The 15,293-nt window shown below is 35.1% G+C and overlaps 1 protein-coding gene across 2 annotated transcripts; it reads right to left on the bottom strand.

Annotated features, from left to right (window-relative positions):
• Positions 1-4,309: 4,309 nt before the first annotated feature.
• LOC110710328 (mitochondrial substrate carrier family protein C-like) lies at positions 4,310-15,183 on the bottom strand. Of its 2 annotated transcripts, XM_021888613.1 has the most exons (8): positions 14,950-15,183; positions 13,292-14,808; positions 9,358-9,775; positions 8,360-8,504; positions 8,057-8,172; positions 7,893-7,971; positions 5,345-5,578; positions 4,310-4,998 (listed from the first exon to the last, which is right to left on the bottom strand). In XM_021888613.1, the coding sequence occupies exons 2-8, from the start codon at positions 14,460-14,462 to the stop codon at positions 4,666-4,668; spliced, it is 2,496 nt and encodes an 831-aa protein (XP_021744305.1). In that variant the 5' UTR covers positions 14,463-14,808; positions 14,950-15,183; the 3' UTR covers positions 4,310-4,665. The 2 variants fall into 2 exon arrangements, with proteins under 2 accessions (XP_021744305.1, XP_021744303.1); XM_021888611.1 differs by having other exon boundaries at positions 13,292-15,183.
• Positions 15,184-15,293: the final 110 nt, after the last annotated feature.

The following is a 15,293-nucleotide window of genomic DNA, read 5'->3' as shown; positions in this document are numbered from 1 at the left end:
CATCACTCTCGACATTCAATGATTGCTTATCAATCTCTTGGTCCATATCTTCTATAGCATCAACAAACGACTCACTTACATCTTTGGTAGCTTTATCTTTTGCGTATATTTCCGTAAGAGTATCATAGTGAATGAATGAAACTCCAAACAACCCCTTACTTTCTTATGAGTCTGCCATATAAGAGCGAATGCAACAATTTAATGAGACAGTCTAAAGTGACTAATGTTTTAAAAAAATTCTGATACAGCAATAGTGGTTAGTTGGGTAGAAAATGCAAAGTTTAATATTAGCAACTAACATCAACAATAGATTAAAAAAAAAAAAAAAAATTATCATAGTAACAATATCAAGTTATCAACTAACAGCAGGAATGCACATCAAAAACATCATTAATCACACATTTTTCATCATTAGCAGCAAGCCATATAAATGCCCCTCTCGAATCAGAAATTACACAACAAGAACAGCAAATAACAGTTGGCATATCAAAGAGCGAAATTCAGCATATATTATAAGATTAAAACGCAGCATATATTATAAGATTAAAATGCCTTTTGTTCTTAGCTAATTTTCTGTCCAAACTACACCCAATCTCCACTAACTCACTACAGTTATAGAAAAGAAGAAAATTAGAGAGTTTAGAAATTATCTTATTTTATGAGATGGTGCTTGCAAATATTCTTTACTTGTTTTCAGACTGAACTGCACAAGGTATCACCAAATGAAATACTCTATTTCTGGATTTTCAAGTAACATAATTTTACTAGACCAATACCCCTACATTTAGCTGCATCAACCATAGTAAAAAATATTCGAATATGAATTGATCACATTATCATTTATGGTCCATTACCAACATTTCACTCAAACATTGAGTTGCATTGGGTTATAAAGCAAAAACAGGTTAATCTCCTGAACACCAAATCATCAATTCATCACATAAATTCTCAATCAACCTACAAACACCCTTTTATCTGACCAATTGAAGACACAACATTAGAAGCAAGCAAAAGGGCTAAGGCCGGAAGATGATTAGGTCATCCAGTGTAAATACAATTTTTAAAAAGGCTGAAAAGTAAGAGAATGAAAAATTAACACAAATGCAAGCAATCAACCTTAAGGGCAATATGAAAGCCATGATGTACTGCAAAAGACTCCTCTTCATAACCCCATCATTCAAATCATCCACATAAGCCATGATGTCTTGCTGTACACGCACATCGATATTCTTACTACTTACTAGCTAGTTTCTTATCAACTTTGTCTTCTTTTAGCTTTATCTATGATATATTATTCTTTTCTCCCTGTGTTTATTTTATTTCCAATATCCAAACTGCTTGGCTTCTAGTTGATATGGTGCTGATAATAAGCAAAAATTTGACCACATACCATGTGTCCTTGTGTACATGCCCTTTAGTTGTTTTAGCCTTTTCTTCCCTATAGAATGCACAAGTCGAGGCATTGTAGAAACCTTGAAAAAACAATCCAAAAAAATGTACACTAGTATCACAAACAGAATCAGTGACTAGCAAGTATTCTTAAACATAAAAGCAAGCAAATTATCTCTAAATAACAAGCCTTCAAAAACACAAAATAACAAGCAAAATAACCAGCAAATTAACCAACCTAAATCAAAATTCTTAATAAGCAACTTGCTAATGCACTTACGTAGTAAAATCCCAAAAAAAAATCCCAACTATTGTATACAATCACCCCACCAAAAATAAACCAAAATCATGGGAAAAAATTGGGGGAAAAACACAAAATAATTTGTAAATTAATGTGATTATTAGCAACAATTATCAAATTAGGGCCAACAATGAAGAAGAGCAACATCAATCATCAGTTAGCTTAGTAAGAGTAACAACCCGCTTAGTACCAGAAGAAGCATTGTGGCTGTTAACAAGGGAAGAATTCTTAACAGGGCACCCATTGCTTAAACCCTAACCCATCTAACCACATCAATTATAGGAAATAATAGCAATATATACCATCAAATTCAGCAGAAAATCAACGAAATTTGAGAAATATAAACCCTAAGAAGATGAAAAGAAATTTTCAATCGAACAAGCAAGAAAAGAATTCAAACCAAAAAGCGGCGAAATTGATATTGTATTAACCCTAGAAATTGAACGACAGAAATAACTAGGAATTATGAACTCGAAATAGGTAAATTAAATAGCAATCTATGTACTACAAAAAAAAAAAAAAAAAAAAAAAAAAAAAATCAAAATACAAACAATCAAACTGAAAATTGTACAAATTTCAACACAAATTCAAAATCAAGGGTTTATTTAACAAAAAATTGATAAATAACAAACATGTGATGGTTAAGATTATTGATTTCTAGAGATTTGAGCTAGAAAATTGATCAAATTGAGCAAAATCTGGAGATTCGATCGATCAAATTTGGGAATTTTTCGGAAAATTATGGAATGAGAGGAGAGAGAAAGAGTAAAGTTGTGTTTTTTTTGGGTTTGAGGAAAGAAACGTGAATCGTTTCTGCAGTTTTTGCACCGGAAACAAATTGGTGAAATGGGTTACCACCAATTAACGGAATTTGTTACTTTACTCATAAACCAAACATATTCAAATGAAAATGGTAATCTGATTCCGTTTCCACCCCTATAAAAAAACCCATACCAAACACCCCCTTAATATCAAAGAAAAATTGATTCTAATAATCCCACTTTTGGTCGGTTCACGTATAATAATCCCATGTATCAATTATTATCTAATAATCCCACCTTTAAAGGTCATCTTCTTCTAATGGACCCTAACCTGTTAGTAACCAGTTAGATAAGTTAACATAACACATGTCCTTTCGTGATTCGTCCAATATATAATTTTTATTTTTAAATAAAATTTAATTTAATTTTCTTAAAAATAGAATTTTAAAACTTTTTTCCCTTTTCCTCTTTCCTTGCTTGTTCTCCTTCCCCTTTTCCTCCATTAATTCAGGCGACCTTCATCCAAAAAATAAAAAATTCTGGTAACCCAAAACCAGCCACCTCCTGTCCTCCTCCACTGAAATCGGGCACCCCCATCCATGTAAACGGCCGGCCACCCCCACCCACAAAAGCAATCTCCCCTACCTACGAAACTCCTGACTAACCAAATTGACGTTGCTTAAAACCCGACGCCAACAAGTAATGAATTTCCTTGAGATATAAGTACACCACTGCCATTGTTGTAGGAAGAGAGAGAAATTGAGGTGGAAAGTTAAGGGAAGGGAAGGAGAGAGAAATTGAGGTGGAAAGTTAAGGGAAGGGAAGGAGAGAGAATTGGGGCTAACTTGCTACGAAGGATGAAGGAAAATAGCAGAAAAAAAAAAAAAAAAAAATTACCTATTCTTTAGGTTACCAGTCACGAGGAACCATTAAAAGAAGATTACCCCTAAAGTTGGGATTATTAGATAATAATCAATAAGTGGGATTATTATCCGCGAACCGGCTAAAGGTGGGATTATTGAAATCAATTTTTCCCAATGAGAAGCAAATATGGAGGCTGATAAATAGGCAAAAGAAGCAGTAACTAGGGGGAAGAACTTGTTTTATTTGGAAATGACATTACAATGTTGTAAAACTTAAGGATCTTAGTAAGTTGAAATGGAACAAAACCATTTATACAAATGAAGTTGTACTGTCAACTGTCTTGAAATCAAGCTCTATTTGTCCAAGCGACAAGGAGCAAAGTAACTGACATTCTATTGTAAAAGCCTGTGACAATCAAGCTCAAACTAGACCGTATGTGAAAAAAATGGCCTTATAAGTGAGTTTCTAAGACTTAATACCCTTCCTGATTCTGACTGAGTTTCTTGTTGATGACTGACCCTTACTCTACCTAGAAAGATGAACTCCGTCGTGATTATATGACTGATTCATCAGGACCCTGAAGATTTGTTTGAGATCCCTTTCATCGTTAACTAACTGATCCTAATGCCAGATCAAGGGAAAATCATTCTAGCACAATCCAAGCAGTGAGCAGCACTTGTTGAACTTAATGGTGCTGCTCTTAATGATCTGGAAATGACTGACTTTAAACTATGCAGATCTCAAATAAATATTACTCCATAACAATAATACAAGCAGACATTTCTAGCAGTCCAAATCTGCATTCAGGTGAACCTCCATAATAGATAAAATAAAAACATTACGAAGTATGAAACAGAGTACTTGCTTAAAACCGGACGTAACAAGAGAACTACAGTATCTAGGATTAAGAAGGCCTACATGTCTCAAGAGAAACTTTTTAATGAATATATCTTTTGGTCAAAAAGCCATTTAGAACTTATTGATCTGCACCATATTTTATCAAATTTCGTTTGTATGAATCTCTACTTGAATATAGTAGTAACAATACAGATGTGTCCAAATGAACTAGACCGCGTAAAAATAACAAGAACATATGTGCATTTTGTTTGTAACTAAACAACCAAAAGTTACAAATATGAACATAAGGCAAACAAAGATCTGCCACATTAAATCTAAAACACATGCTGCCATTTTCGGACAGGGAAAAAAAACCTCAAAATTTTTCCAGCAGCAACTACATGCTATCTCTATAGGAAAACAAAAGAGCCTGCAGCTGTACTAATTAGAACCAGCTTTACAACAAAAGGAAGGGAGTCCAGTGTTGTTTTAAGTAGAATGTTACTTTGTTAGCTACTTCTGAGGAATTTCATCCCCTGATGTTTCTTCACTTTTAATCATGGCGTTCTTTGCAAGCTCATAACCTGCGAAATTCATTGCACCGAGGGGAGCAACCCAGAAAAACCTTGGTAGTGCTCCTTTAAAGAATCCAAGGGGGCCTTCATGGCGAAGAATAGAAAATGCTATCATTGAAGTTGATACTGGTAGGCCATGAGGCGCCGTCATCATTCTAGTCTTTAGCACATCAAATGGTGTAGTGACAACAGCAGCAATCCCTCCAGATAGCGCCCCGACTGTGATTGTCTCCCATGCCTCTAATTCCCGACCCAGGACATGCTGAGCAAGCTATTGAGTAACAGAAACAATTCAGCATTTGATAAGATACACAAAAATATATAAGAGCTTAAATTCTGAATATGACCAAATAATGAGTGATTAGTGTGTGAAAAGTGCATATGCAACACAGATTCATCATCACATAGTTTGTGATAAGTTCAGGTTGATAGCTTCGTCACAACATTATCCAATGAGATTTAGAAAGTTCTCTAAATCTTTTCAGCTGTGCACATATAATATTAGTATGTACTAAAGCATAATCCCATACATCCCAGATGCCCAGCAACAATTGTGAATGCTTAGCATTTCATATAGATATATAAAATTTTAATTGCTTATAGAAGAGGGTAAATACCTTTTTGGACTCTGCATATAGCCCCATGCCAGCTACATATAGCGGAACCTCTCGGCAAAGGGTTACACCTGTCCCACGAAAAAATCCCTTGAGACCATCCTGTTGCCAAGTACCCACAATGGCCTCCCCAACATTGTTAAAAAGCCCAGCCTGTAAACGCTGCTTCAGTACCTCACATGGTATTCTCGTTGCAGTGCCGAGAATTGTGCTACAGAATGATGCTAATGATTGAATCTGAACAACGGGAAAAGGAAAAGATAGATCAGAAACCATCCGAAAGAATATTTCTAAATTTTGTGATGCTGTACTGCTAAGAAATCCAGACATTTTTCTTGCAAGTAATGTTTTGAGGCAAGTGACATCAATCCAAGACATAGGCTACAATCGGATAATATGTATACTGCAGTCTCGCAATTAGGCAGAATATTAAGTCTCACAAATAGCAGAACCAAGAGCTGTGAACAGGTAAAAGGAACCACAAGCTGGAACCCTTATTCCTAAATAACAGATGTTTCCAAGGCAACATCAATGCCCCATTTTCATTGTCGGATGCTTCCCCTGAATTTTTTTTTTATTTTTTTTTGGAAATTTTGTTAATAACCACCCCTCAAAACACACTACTTAGAACTTACCACCCCTTTTTTTCAGTATTATAAAATACCACCCCTAGAAATAAAAAAAGTTAGATATCACCACCCTTTCTCTGATTCCGGCCAATTTTCCAACCTGGGGCCTACAAAGTGGCCAGCTTCTTTGTTTTTTAAACCCTTGGCCTCGATTTGTTTCCTCCCCTTCATTTTGAAGGCCTATGCTCCTCAACAAAACTCCAAATTCACCTATAATTCACCAAATTCTCCCAAAATTCTCCAAAATTTGTCAATAATTCATCTCAAAAGTGTAATTCAAAAAAGGTTAAAAGCGAAAAGAAAAAAAAAAAAAAAAGGTAATTGAAGAACCACTTATTTACTTCGTTAATGCTATATAATGTAAGGCAATTCGATTAATAGGTTAATTGTCGCTGATTATGTGTTGAATTGCTAATTTAATGCTTTAATTGTCATAAAAAAGAATCAATTTGACCTGTTGTTGGAAATTAGGGTTCTTGAAAATTGATTTAGGGATTTCTTGAACTTGACCCACGAAGCCCAATTAAAACCCGAAATGAGCAAACCACCTTGACTGGGTACCCAAAACTCTAATAGCTATAAAATCCTATCATGAAACAGTCAACAGGTTGAAGAGCAACTTAATACACCCAGACACTAGGATATCAAATCCTAGTTCTCACACTTTGCACTTCCTCGAGAAAGAAAAAGCAAGGCAAGAATAAATGAAGAGTGGAAGAGAATAAAATTATAATATATAATACGAGTAAAATTAAAAGCTGCTATTCATGCTGGATTGGTATGGTTAAGTTAATAATAATTTACAACTAAATCAAAAGAGATTTACAATTAGTGTATGAGGAGAGGCACTAGAATGACTTCTAGCATGAGGCCTTTGATGTATGCATCTAAGCTCAATTTACAAACTTTACAATCCATAAGTGGAAACACTATGTCTTTCAGTTGGATAAAATCTGTACCAGTTCCATGAAAGTGGTTAAAAATTACATTTCCATTATTTTAGAGTACAGCAGGGCCCACAAAATTTCCCTTTTTGTAAAACACAAATCATGCATTGTCAATAATTCAATGTCTCCCAGTGGAGTGACACTTAGGAACATAATGGAAGTTGGATACAATTCAAGTTTACAACAAAGTTGGACTGTGTGAAGGAGAGGTCATAAAGTCAGGAAAATGTAAGTTAGAGATCTTGGGATTGAGAACAGAATAGAATTATTTATACAAATGAGATAGATAAGTCCAAAAATTATGCATCATTGATGATGCATGATATGCAGTCAAGGAGAGGAAAAAGACCAACCTTCCAACAAATCACAAAGGAAAATAATTATACACAAAAAGATGTTTAAGTGCGTGAACGAGAGGAATGTTTGTCATGTTTTTCTTGGAAGTTGTGAACTGGACCATGATCACTCAAGCGTCTCTATTGTCCTTCTATTCACGGTCCAAGATTTTAGCATCCAAATACTAAATTTAAAGACATTCATTGCTTAGATGCCTCTCATGCAACCAAAAATAAAAAAAAAATAAAAAAAAAAAAAAAAAAAAAACTCCACAAGGGTTGTTTGTCTCTTATCCTCACATGGTCAGAATCAAACTCTGGTTACAGGTTGTAAAGTTAAAATATACCCAAAAGGTACCTGGTGACTGAGGTAATACCTCAATACTCTGTCATTCAAAAAAAAAAAAGAAAAAAAAAAAAAATATATATATATATATATATATATATATATATCAACACAAAATATATCAATTCTATATCCATGATAAGCACACTTCAATAACAAAACATAGCATGACAACTGTATACTTGGAAATTTTAAACAGTTAAGTTTAGCCTCCAACTGTCTATATGTGGTTGTTAGAAGAAAATAAAATAGTCTATATGGTGCAGCATGTGATGCCTAGGATAGCATTAGTACCTGCAGTTCAGGCAGATTTGGAGCAACATTTATTAACACAAGCTTAGTAGCTTCAAACGTTCCAGTTCTTAGTCCATGGCTGCAATATAAGAAGTAAAATCAGAGGATGTAGCAAATAAAATGGAAGGGATAAGGGTGACAACTGACAAGCAAGCAGTAGTAACCTAGTAAACTGCCCAAGAATTGCTGGGATGGAACCCCGGTATAAGCCTCGAACTCCAATTTCTGGAACTCTTGATATAACTTCAGGAAAAGAGAAAGATGATGTTTGCACACGAGTCTGAAACCAGTAAAGCATTGTAAGACACAGCAAGTTCAACAAAGACAAAATTTCTGAAACTGCAAAACTAATTTTTTTTCCCCATCTTTAGGATACAAAAATTTATGACTAGTTAGGAGCAGGCAAACTATCAAAGGAGAGAGAGAAGCAGAAGACTACTATTCAAAGTTCAAATATGGATAATTGCCTTTATGGTGTCAACTGGATGTAATAAGGATGTCGAGAGCCCAGAGGCAAGACCACCCGCTAAAGCAGATCGTAAAACACTTCCAGCAGGAATTTCCACAGGTGGTGCAACAGGAACTACAGTTGCAGCTTCAAACCAAACATTCCTGCATAGCACACACGAAGACTATAATGAGTTTCTCTAACTCAATGACACGAATAATTTTTGAAAACATCAAAAATTGGCTAGGGTAATTCACGGATTCTGCTAAACTTCAGGTGGAAATCCCAAAAAACACTTAACAACCAAAGGATATAGATCAGTAAAAAGTCCAAAATCTAACCTGTTTGAAATAGCAGAATATCAAACCAACTTTTATCTCCAACACACACACACACTCTCACACACACACCCCCCCCCCCCCCCCCCCCCCAAAAAAAAAAAAAAAAAAAAAAACACACACACACACATCACTTTTTGAAATAACGAAATCCTAGACAATTTTTAGAGTAAAGAGAGATAGAGAGAAAAAATAAAGAGGGCCCATGTGACATGAATTATATAAAGAGAATTTGATAGGTAAAAAGGGAAAGTGATACACCTAAATTGAAACTTCCAATTACATAAAGTGATGCATCTAAAATAACGTTGGAAGTAAATAAATAAATAAATAAATAAGGGACAAAAATGTAGATTGCCACATAAGTCTCTTACAGCCAATAGATCACATCTATCGTAAAGAAAATCACATAAGGTATCAGCATATCCAAGCTTTCATTATAGTTATTTATGAACAGCTAAAATACCCAAGTCAGACCTCCATATGCAATAAGTAACTGCAACAATGTAGATTGCCACATAAGTCTCTTACAGCCAATAGATCACATCTATCGTAAAGAAAAATCACATAAGGTATCAGCATATCCAAGCTTTCATTATAGTTATTTATGAACAGCTAAAATACCCAATTCAGACCTCCATATGCAATAAGTAACTGCAACAGTGAAAGGTTCTCTCACCGAGGATCATCTTGCAAACGATCAGAAGGTAGCAACATCATAAAATTGCGAAAATGACCATAAGATATGGACCCTCCCGTGTCTGCATTCAAAAATCTCATCATAGCATCTGCATTGTCCTCGTTTGCAGGAAGCCCAGCATTATTTAAAGATGCTAAAATTTCACTTTTCTGAAGTGTGCCAGACTTGCTCAGGCATAAAGAAGTATAAGCACGAAGAATAGTTGCTTCCCTCTGTTCCATCAACGTTGAAAACTGCTTCCAGCCAAAAGATTTTGCGAATAAGTGACTTCTAGCACGTCGCAGAAATTCTCTCGCATATCTGCGTGGTAGTTTTCTTTTCCTCATTGCTATCTCAAGATCTTCTAGGTTTACCTGGCCATCCCCATCCCTGTCCAACTCCTCAAAGAATCTCCTTCCTGTAAAAAGTTCATGAAATTTAGATTACAATTACAACTTCCCCCCCACACCCCTCCCCCCCACCCCCAAACAAAAAAAAAAAAAAAAAAAAAAGGAAGAATAGCTGCTCTATTATGGTAGGAAATGCAAATAAGGACTCCATATAAAACAAATGAAGTTTTGTAATATAAGCAACAATAACCAGAAGAGGCATAATTATTGCTAACTTATTCAATTATATTACGTATTTGAACACAAAAGGGTAAACAGAGCCATTATAATGGAAGAAATGATAGTTCACTCACAATAGTTATTACTCCTCAGTATACATATACTTTGCTGACTTCTACATACCTTGCTGACTAAAACAGAGCCTGAAATGTAAACATGCATCACTGGATCTTCTGTGGAGACTGATGAGTGATGAAATACAGGAACTGTTCTTCCATGTCAGTTACTATCTTTTGACAACTATATTAGCATTTTGCTTTCTAACAAGATTTTAAGGTCGTGGGTGGACTTGAATTAACTTGCATGCATTACATGCACAAAGGCACAACACTAAATCTTATTTAAAAAAATAAATAAAAATAAAAGAAAAGGAAAGGAAAAAAATGAAAGAAAAAAGCTACAGAAACATGTTGATTTCTTCACTTGCATCCCCAGAAGATCCAGAAAATGAACACATTTCCAACATATTTATGTTACTTTTACAGTTACTATACGGACTACACAGATACACCCTCCGTTTTTTTTTTTTTTTAAATGAGCAAGTGCAACACTTTACTAATTCGGCTGTTTTTTTTCAAGTGTCCAAATTTATTTCATCTCTCTCCGCCCATGGTCCCCACTCTTACTTATTTTTACTATTCCCCTCCTCTTACATCACTTATTTTTACATAAACTATTCACCCACTTTCTATTTCTATGAATTTGACTCCCCAACAAACCCCACTTACATACGAAGTATAATTTTAATATATTCAACTTAAATGCCTAAAACTCCAAGAAAGCCAATTGCTGCACTTGCACATAAAAAATAAAAATAAAAAGTAGTTCCAAACAAATATACGATTTGGAAAACTAAAATAAGTAAACAAAAAAGATAAAAGGTCTGATCAGGACAACCTCTGAGCCATATTTTATAGTTATATCCATGATACATGAAGTAAGGCGGCCGGCATATAACTATTCCTTTTTCTTATACTGGCCATACTTCCTCTCATTATATACCCTTTTACTCTCACAGTTGTTCTTTTTAAGAATTAGGACACCAATACAAAATTTCATAAATGAAGAATAAGAACATTACAACAAAGAAAACTAGAACCCAACAAAGACATACACATAAAAGTTAACCATTGGCATTAAGCATTTGAGATAGATTGACCAGGGAAGGGCACCGGAACGTGAAACTCAAAAGAGAACAAGAAGGCAGACCTACCCCACAGGGCATCCCAAAAAAAAAAAAAAACCTCTACTCTGGGAAGAGTCTGCCGAATGCTCTCTTCAAATGTCCATAACACCCACAGATTTAAAATAAACATGCCTACTACCAAAGGACTTTCCTCCTTTTATATCTAGCTAATGTTGTGAGCTTTCTCTATTATTTTTAGTTGTACGGCTTGTACCATATTGACTGGCATATTTGTCTATAAGGTAAATATATTTTTAAAGTTGACATTGTAAATATACAAATTGAGTTGAATTCAACAAAACCCCACATGGATATACTTCCTTAAATATAAATAATCAAAGATGGTGAATATGAATAGTGCAAAAAGTCAATATGGTACAGCTAAAAAAAATTGGAGGAAGTTTAGCATGCAGTGCATAACACCACCACCTCAAATAGCCGTTTTTATACATGAAAGATGCAAAATTGCAAATTGCAACATAAAGTACAGGTAATCTATGACATGCTTATTGGAATTTCACCGCCACCTCAAATAGTCTTTCCACCAGCCATACACAACATGCAATGCATTAACAGCACCACCTCAAATAGCCGTTTTTATACATGAAAGATGCAAACTTGCAAGTTGCAACATAAAGTACAGATAATCTATGACATGCTTATTGGAATTTCACCACCACCTCAAATAGTCTTTCCACCAGCCTTCACAACATGCTTATTGGAGAAAGGATTTGCTTGGCTTATCAATAACAGCAATTTTATACTAGAATTGAAAACACCTATAACTGCCATAGTTCCACCAAACCCCTAATAAGCCTTTACCCTTTCAGAATCCTTTGGTTTCAATAAAAGATTATTAAGTAGAAATCAGTGAGCATTTTTAGTAGTTCACAAAGTCATTTCCAAATAAATCCTCATCCAATATGTATGATATGAAATTTCTACATAGGAGTAGGACTACTAGACACCCATTAATTTTGTGAGCTCCCTAGTTCCCAATCAGAAGGAAACCAACAGAGCCACTTTCTCAAATCAGAGATGTTTTCAAAGAATTCAAACACCAATCTCCTAAAGTCTTGATATCTAGGCCTAAAGAGCACAGGCCTACAGATTAGATCCAAATTCACCAAACAATCTGCTATAGGTTCCCCACCCTTTTTAAAAACCTCATGATTTTCCACCCTCTATAAACTACAGTGAGTGGTGCAGAAGGGATACTGAGCAAACAAGACTGAACAAGTATATCATGGTCCCACCAACAATATGTGAGCCCATTCCCACTCACCTAACAAACAATATACTTCCATGACTTCTAAAATCATAGAAGAAGCTTCTACAAGGATTATCTCTTAAACAGACCTCACACTGGGAAAGCATTAAGAAACCTTACAATCTGCCAAGATAGCAAAAAATTTGATAGTAATCATAGTTTTCAAATTACATCAATATCGACAACACTGTATTCATTTAGATTAATCTAGGCATATATCGATGATTCGAAAAACTACAAAACTAATTTGAAATTCCTCCAAATCATTGGATAGGAGCCAATGAGGAATTCCCATGCTTCAAATAAATGACAACCCTGATCTGCCCCTTCAAGATCACAAAACTCAAAAAATCCACCACAAAAGCAGATAAAAATAATAGAGCATCTCTACCCCATCAAGCCAATAGAGGCCCACTACCTAGGCAGACAATTCATTAACACCTAAAAGAACCATAGTAGCAGTAATAACACTTATTAAATCGCCTTTACCTAGTTTCACAACCTTCATGATCCATAACCTTGTCCAAGTGATGCCAAAGCACTTAAGTGTAATTTCATAGTTTCATATTTGCTCCTTCCCTCATCGCAGAGAAGGAATCACCAAACGAGGCAACAAGACATGTAAATAAGACCAACTTAAGCATCATCCTTTCTCATTGATGTAACTAAGATTTTTGTGCACGTTCGTATGTACTAGATCCAAACATGAAAAATAAGAGCTAATATGCAATCTATGACTGTCACATACTATAGTTTAACCCTTCTTACACCAATGGGGAAACAATTAAAAGCAAAAGGATTTAATGTGTGGCTGATAATTGAAGCAGTAAATAGATAATTTGAACATACCTTCAGCCTCAGTGTACCTGAAGAAGTCTTGCACAGAAAACAACTTTTTCTTGTCAGGAATGTCTTTAGAAGAGCGTCCAAGATGAGGCACAAGCTCGATAAGTTCTGAAATCGAAATGGTTGACAGTGTTGATTTCAAGCGCTCGACATTAGAAAGAGGGATATTAAGCAGCCCACTGGCTAATTTTTGAGCTGTTAACCCTCCTGATTCCTCACTATTAGTAGCAGACACATTATCATCCCCATCTTCTTTCACTTGAGATGTAACTCCAACAAGGGTAGATGGTGCTCCACCCACTCTTGCAAACTTTAAATTTCCTAAAAAGACATTCATATCTGCCTTCTTACCCTCTAAGATACTAGTCACTGTCTTCCAGTGATCCAAGTGAGAGGGGAATTGAGGTGGGGGTGATGACGATTCATAAAACCGTTCCTCATTTTGTTTAGCAGCATGATCAAGCTTTTGCAGACTCTGTGTTATCTGATCAAAAATGAGAGCTACCACCAGCTCAAGGCTTAAATGTTTCCCTTCATTGCACTTTTCCTCTCTTGGCAACATCATAACAAACATACCCTTTTTCGGTTCATTTTTCTTCAAGTCACATAGATCTGATGATTTTGATGAACGGACACATGAAGCCTTTTCCTCATCACCCGTCTTTGAGCACCGCTTCTTTCCTAATTTAAAAGGCGTGGGAAATGCCTGTGCAAAACCATTGAGAAACATCGACCATGTCATAGCAAACTGCAAACAGTTCAAGCACGATCCGTCCTTTTTTGCCCACTCCCTTTCTTTTGGCTTTTCCTTTAACACATTGACCTTAGGATCAGCATTGGCACAATTTGGCGAAAACATGCCCAATATACTCTTTATTGGTAGCTTTATCGACGGTCCTTTTCTCTTATCCTCATTAGAACAACCATGGGAAGGGGTACTTTTCTTCTTTGACACAGATGAATGAAGTTTACTGTTCTTACTACTGACACCAGTATTGCTAGAACCATTCAACTGCCCTAAAAGTTCAGCATTTCGATTGCCATTCTTGCCCAACCAAGTTAACTCAAACTCCTTAGTAGCCTTTCTAAAACCCGCTTCTAGCGGTGAAAAAGCATCTTTAACAACTTGAATTGAATTAAGTAATGATTCAACAGGGTCATTCCCAGACACCATCCCTAAATCTTCAATCCCCTCTATTAATCCAGAATTCAGAAATTACAAATTCAACAATCACAAGTTACAAACCCTTCACAAATCAATAAATTAATGAACTCCAATCAGCAAACACTTTTCAACATCAACATCCAAATACAAGAAATGAGATCTTCCCAGCAAAAATCAAACAAAATAGCAAAACCCCAATTAATTCCAGCAAAGATTGAAGAAATTAATGCAATTCAATCTCAATGTAACAGATTACTTGGATCCCATAAACAAAAAACTTCCATTTTTACCGACAAATAATGCTCTAGAACTGCAAAAATCAACTTCTGTTGACAAATTAACAAAATGAATACACCTGAAATTCAAGAAAAACAAAAGGGTATAGCTTAAATCCAACTATTAATTCCAGCAAATTGAAGAACACAAATTATTGCAAATTTTCATATTTTTTTTTTTTATCTACTGTATTAAAGGAGGGAGAAAGAAAAGTGCTCACTAGATAAAGTTGTGAGGATATGAGAGAGAAAATCTTATGATGATAAGAATTTGGGATTTCCCAGAAATTTTCAGACAAAATCAAATGAGCAAAAACAAGAATTGTGGTGGCTGGGAGTGAGAGAGATTAGCCCTTTTTTGGGTGTTAATTTATTTTTATTTTTTATTTCTCTCTGATTTGGGGGAAATATTATTTTTATTTTTTCAATTCTATTTTTCTCCACCTTTCTTTTACTGTTTGTTTTCTAGTAGAGATATAAGTAAAAAAAAAAAAAAAGAAAGAAAGAAAGAAAAAGAGATTAATTAAAATTGCATGAAAAATATTTTGTTTTTCTGGATAATTGG

The sequence above is a fragment of the Chenopodium quinoa genome, unplaced genomic scaffold, assembly GCF_001683475.1.
Source record: "Chenopodium quinoa cultivar QQ74 unplaced genomic scaffold, ASM168347v1, whole genome shotgun sequence".
In the NCBI taxonomy this organism is placed as follows: domain Eukaryota; kingdom Viridiplantae; phylum Streptophyta; class Magnoliopsida; order Caryophyllales; family Amaranthaceae; genus Chenopodium; species Chenopodium quinoa.
Note: the sequence above shows the minus strand (reverse complement) of the source record. Positions and strands in the feature narration are given on the sequence as shown.

Bases quoted from the DNA above. Each gene is read 5' to 3' on its own strand.
- LOC110710328 (XM_021888611.1), bottom strand. From the start codon at position 14,462: ATGGTGTCTGGGAATGACCCTGTTGAATCATTACTTAATTCAATTCAA. The intron at 9,776-13,291 runs GTATGTTCAAAT...AACTTTTTACAG, and splicing joins CAGGTACACTGAGGCTGAAG to GAAGGAGATTCTTTGAGGAG. The intron at 7,972-8,056 runs GTTACTACTGCT...CTTATATTGCAG, and splicing joins ATTCTTGGGCAGTTTACTAG to CCATGGACTAAGAACTGGAA.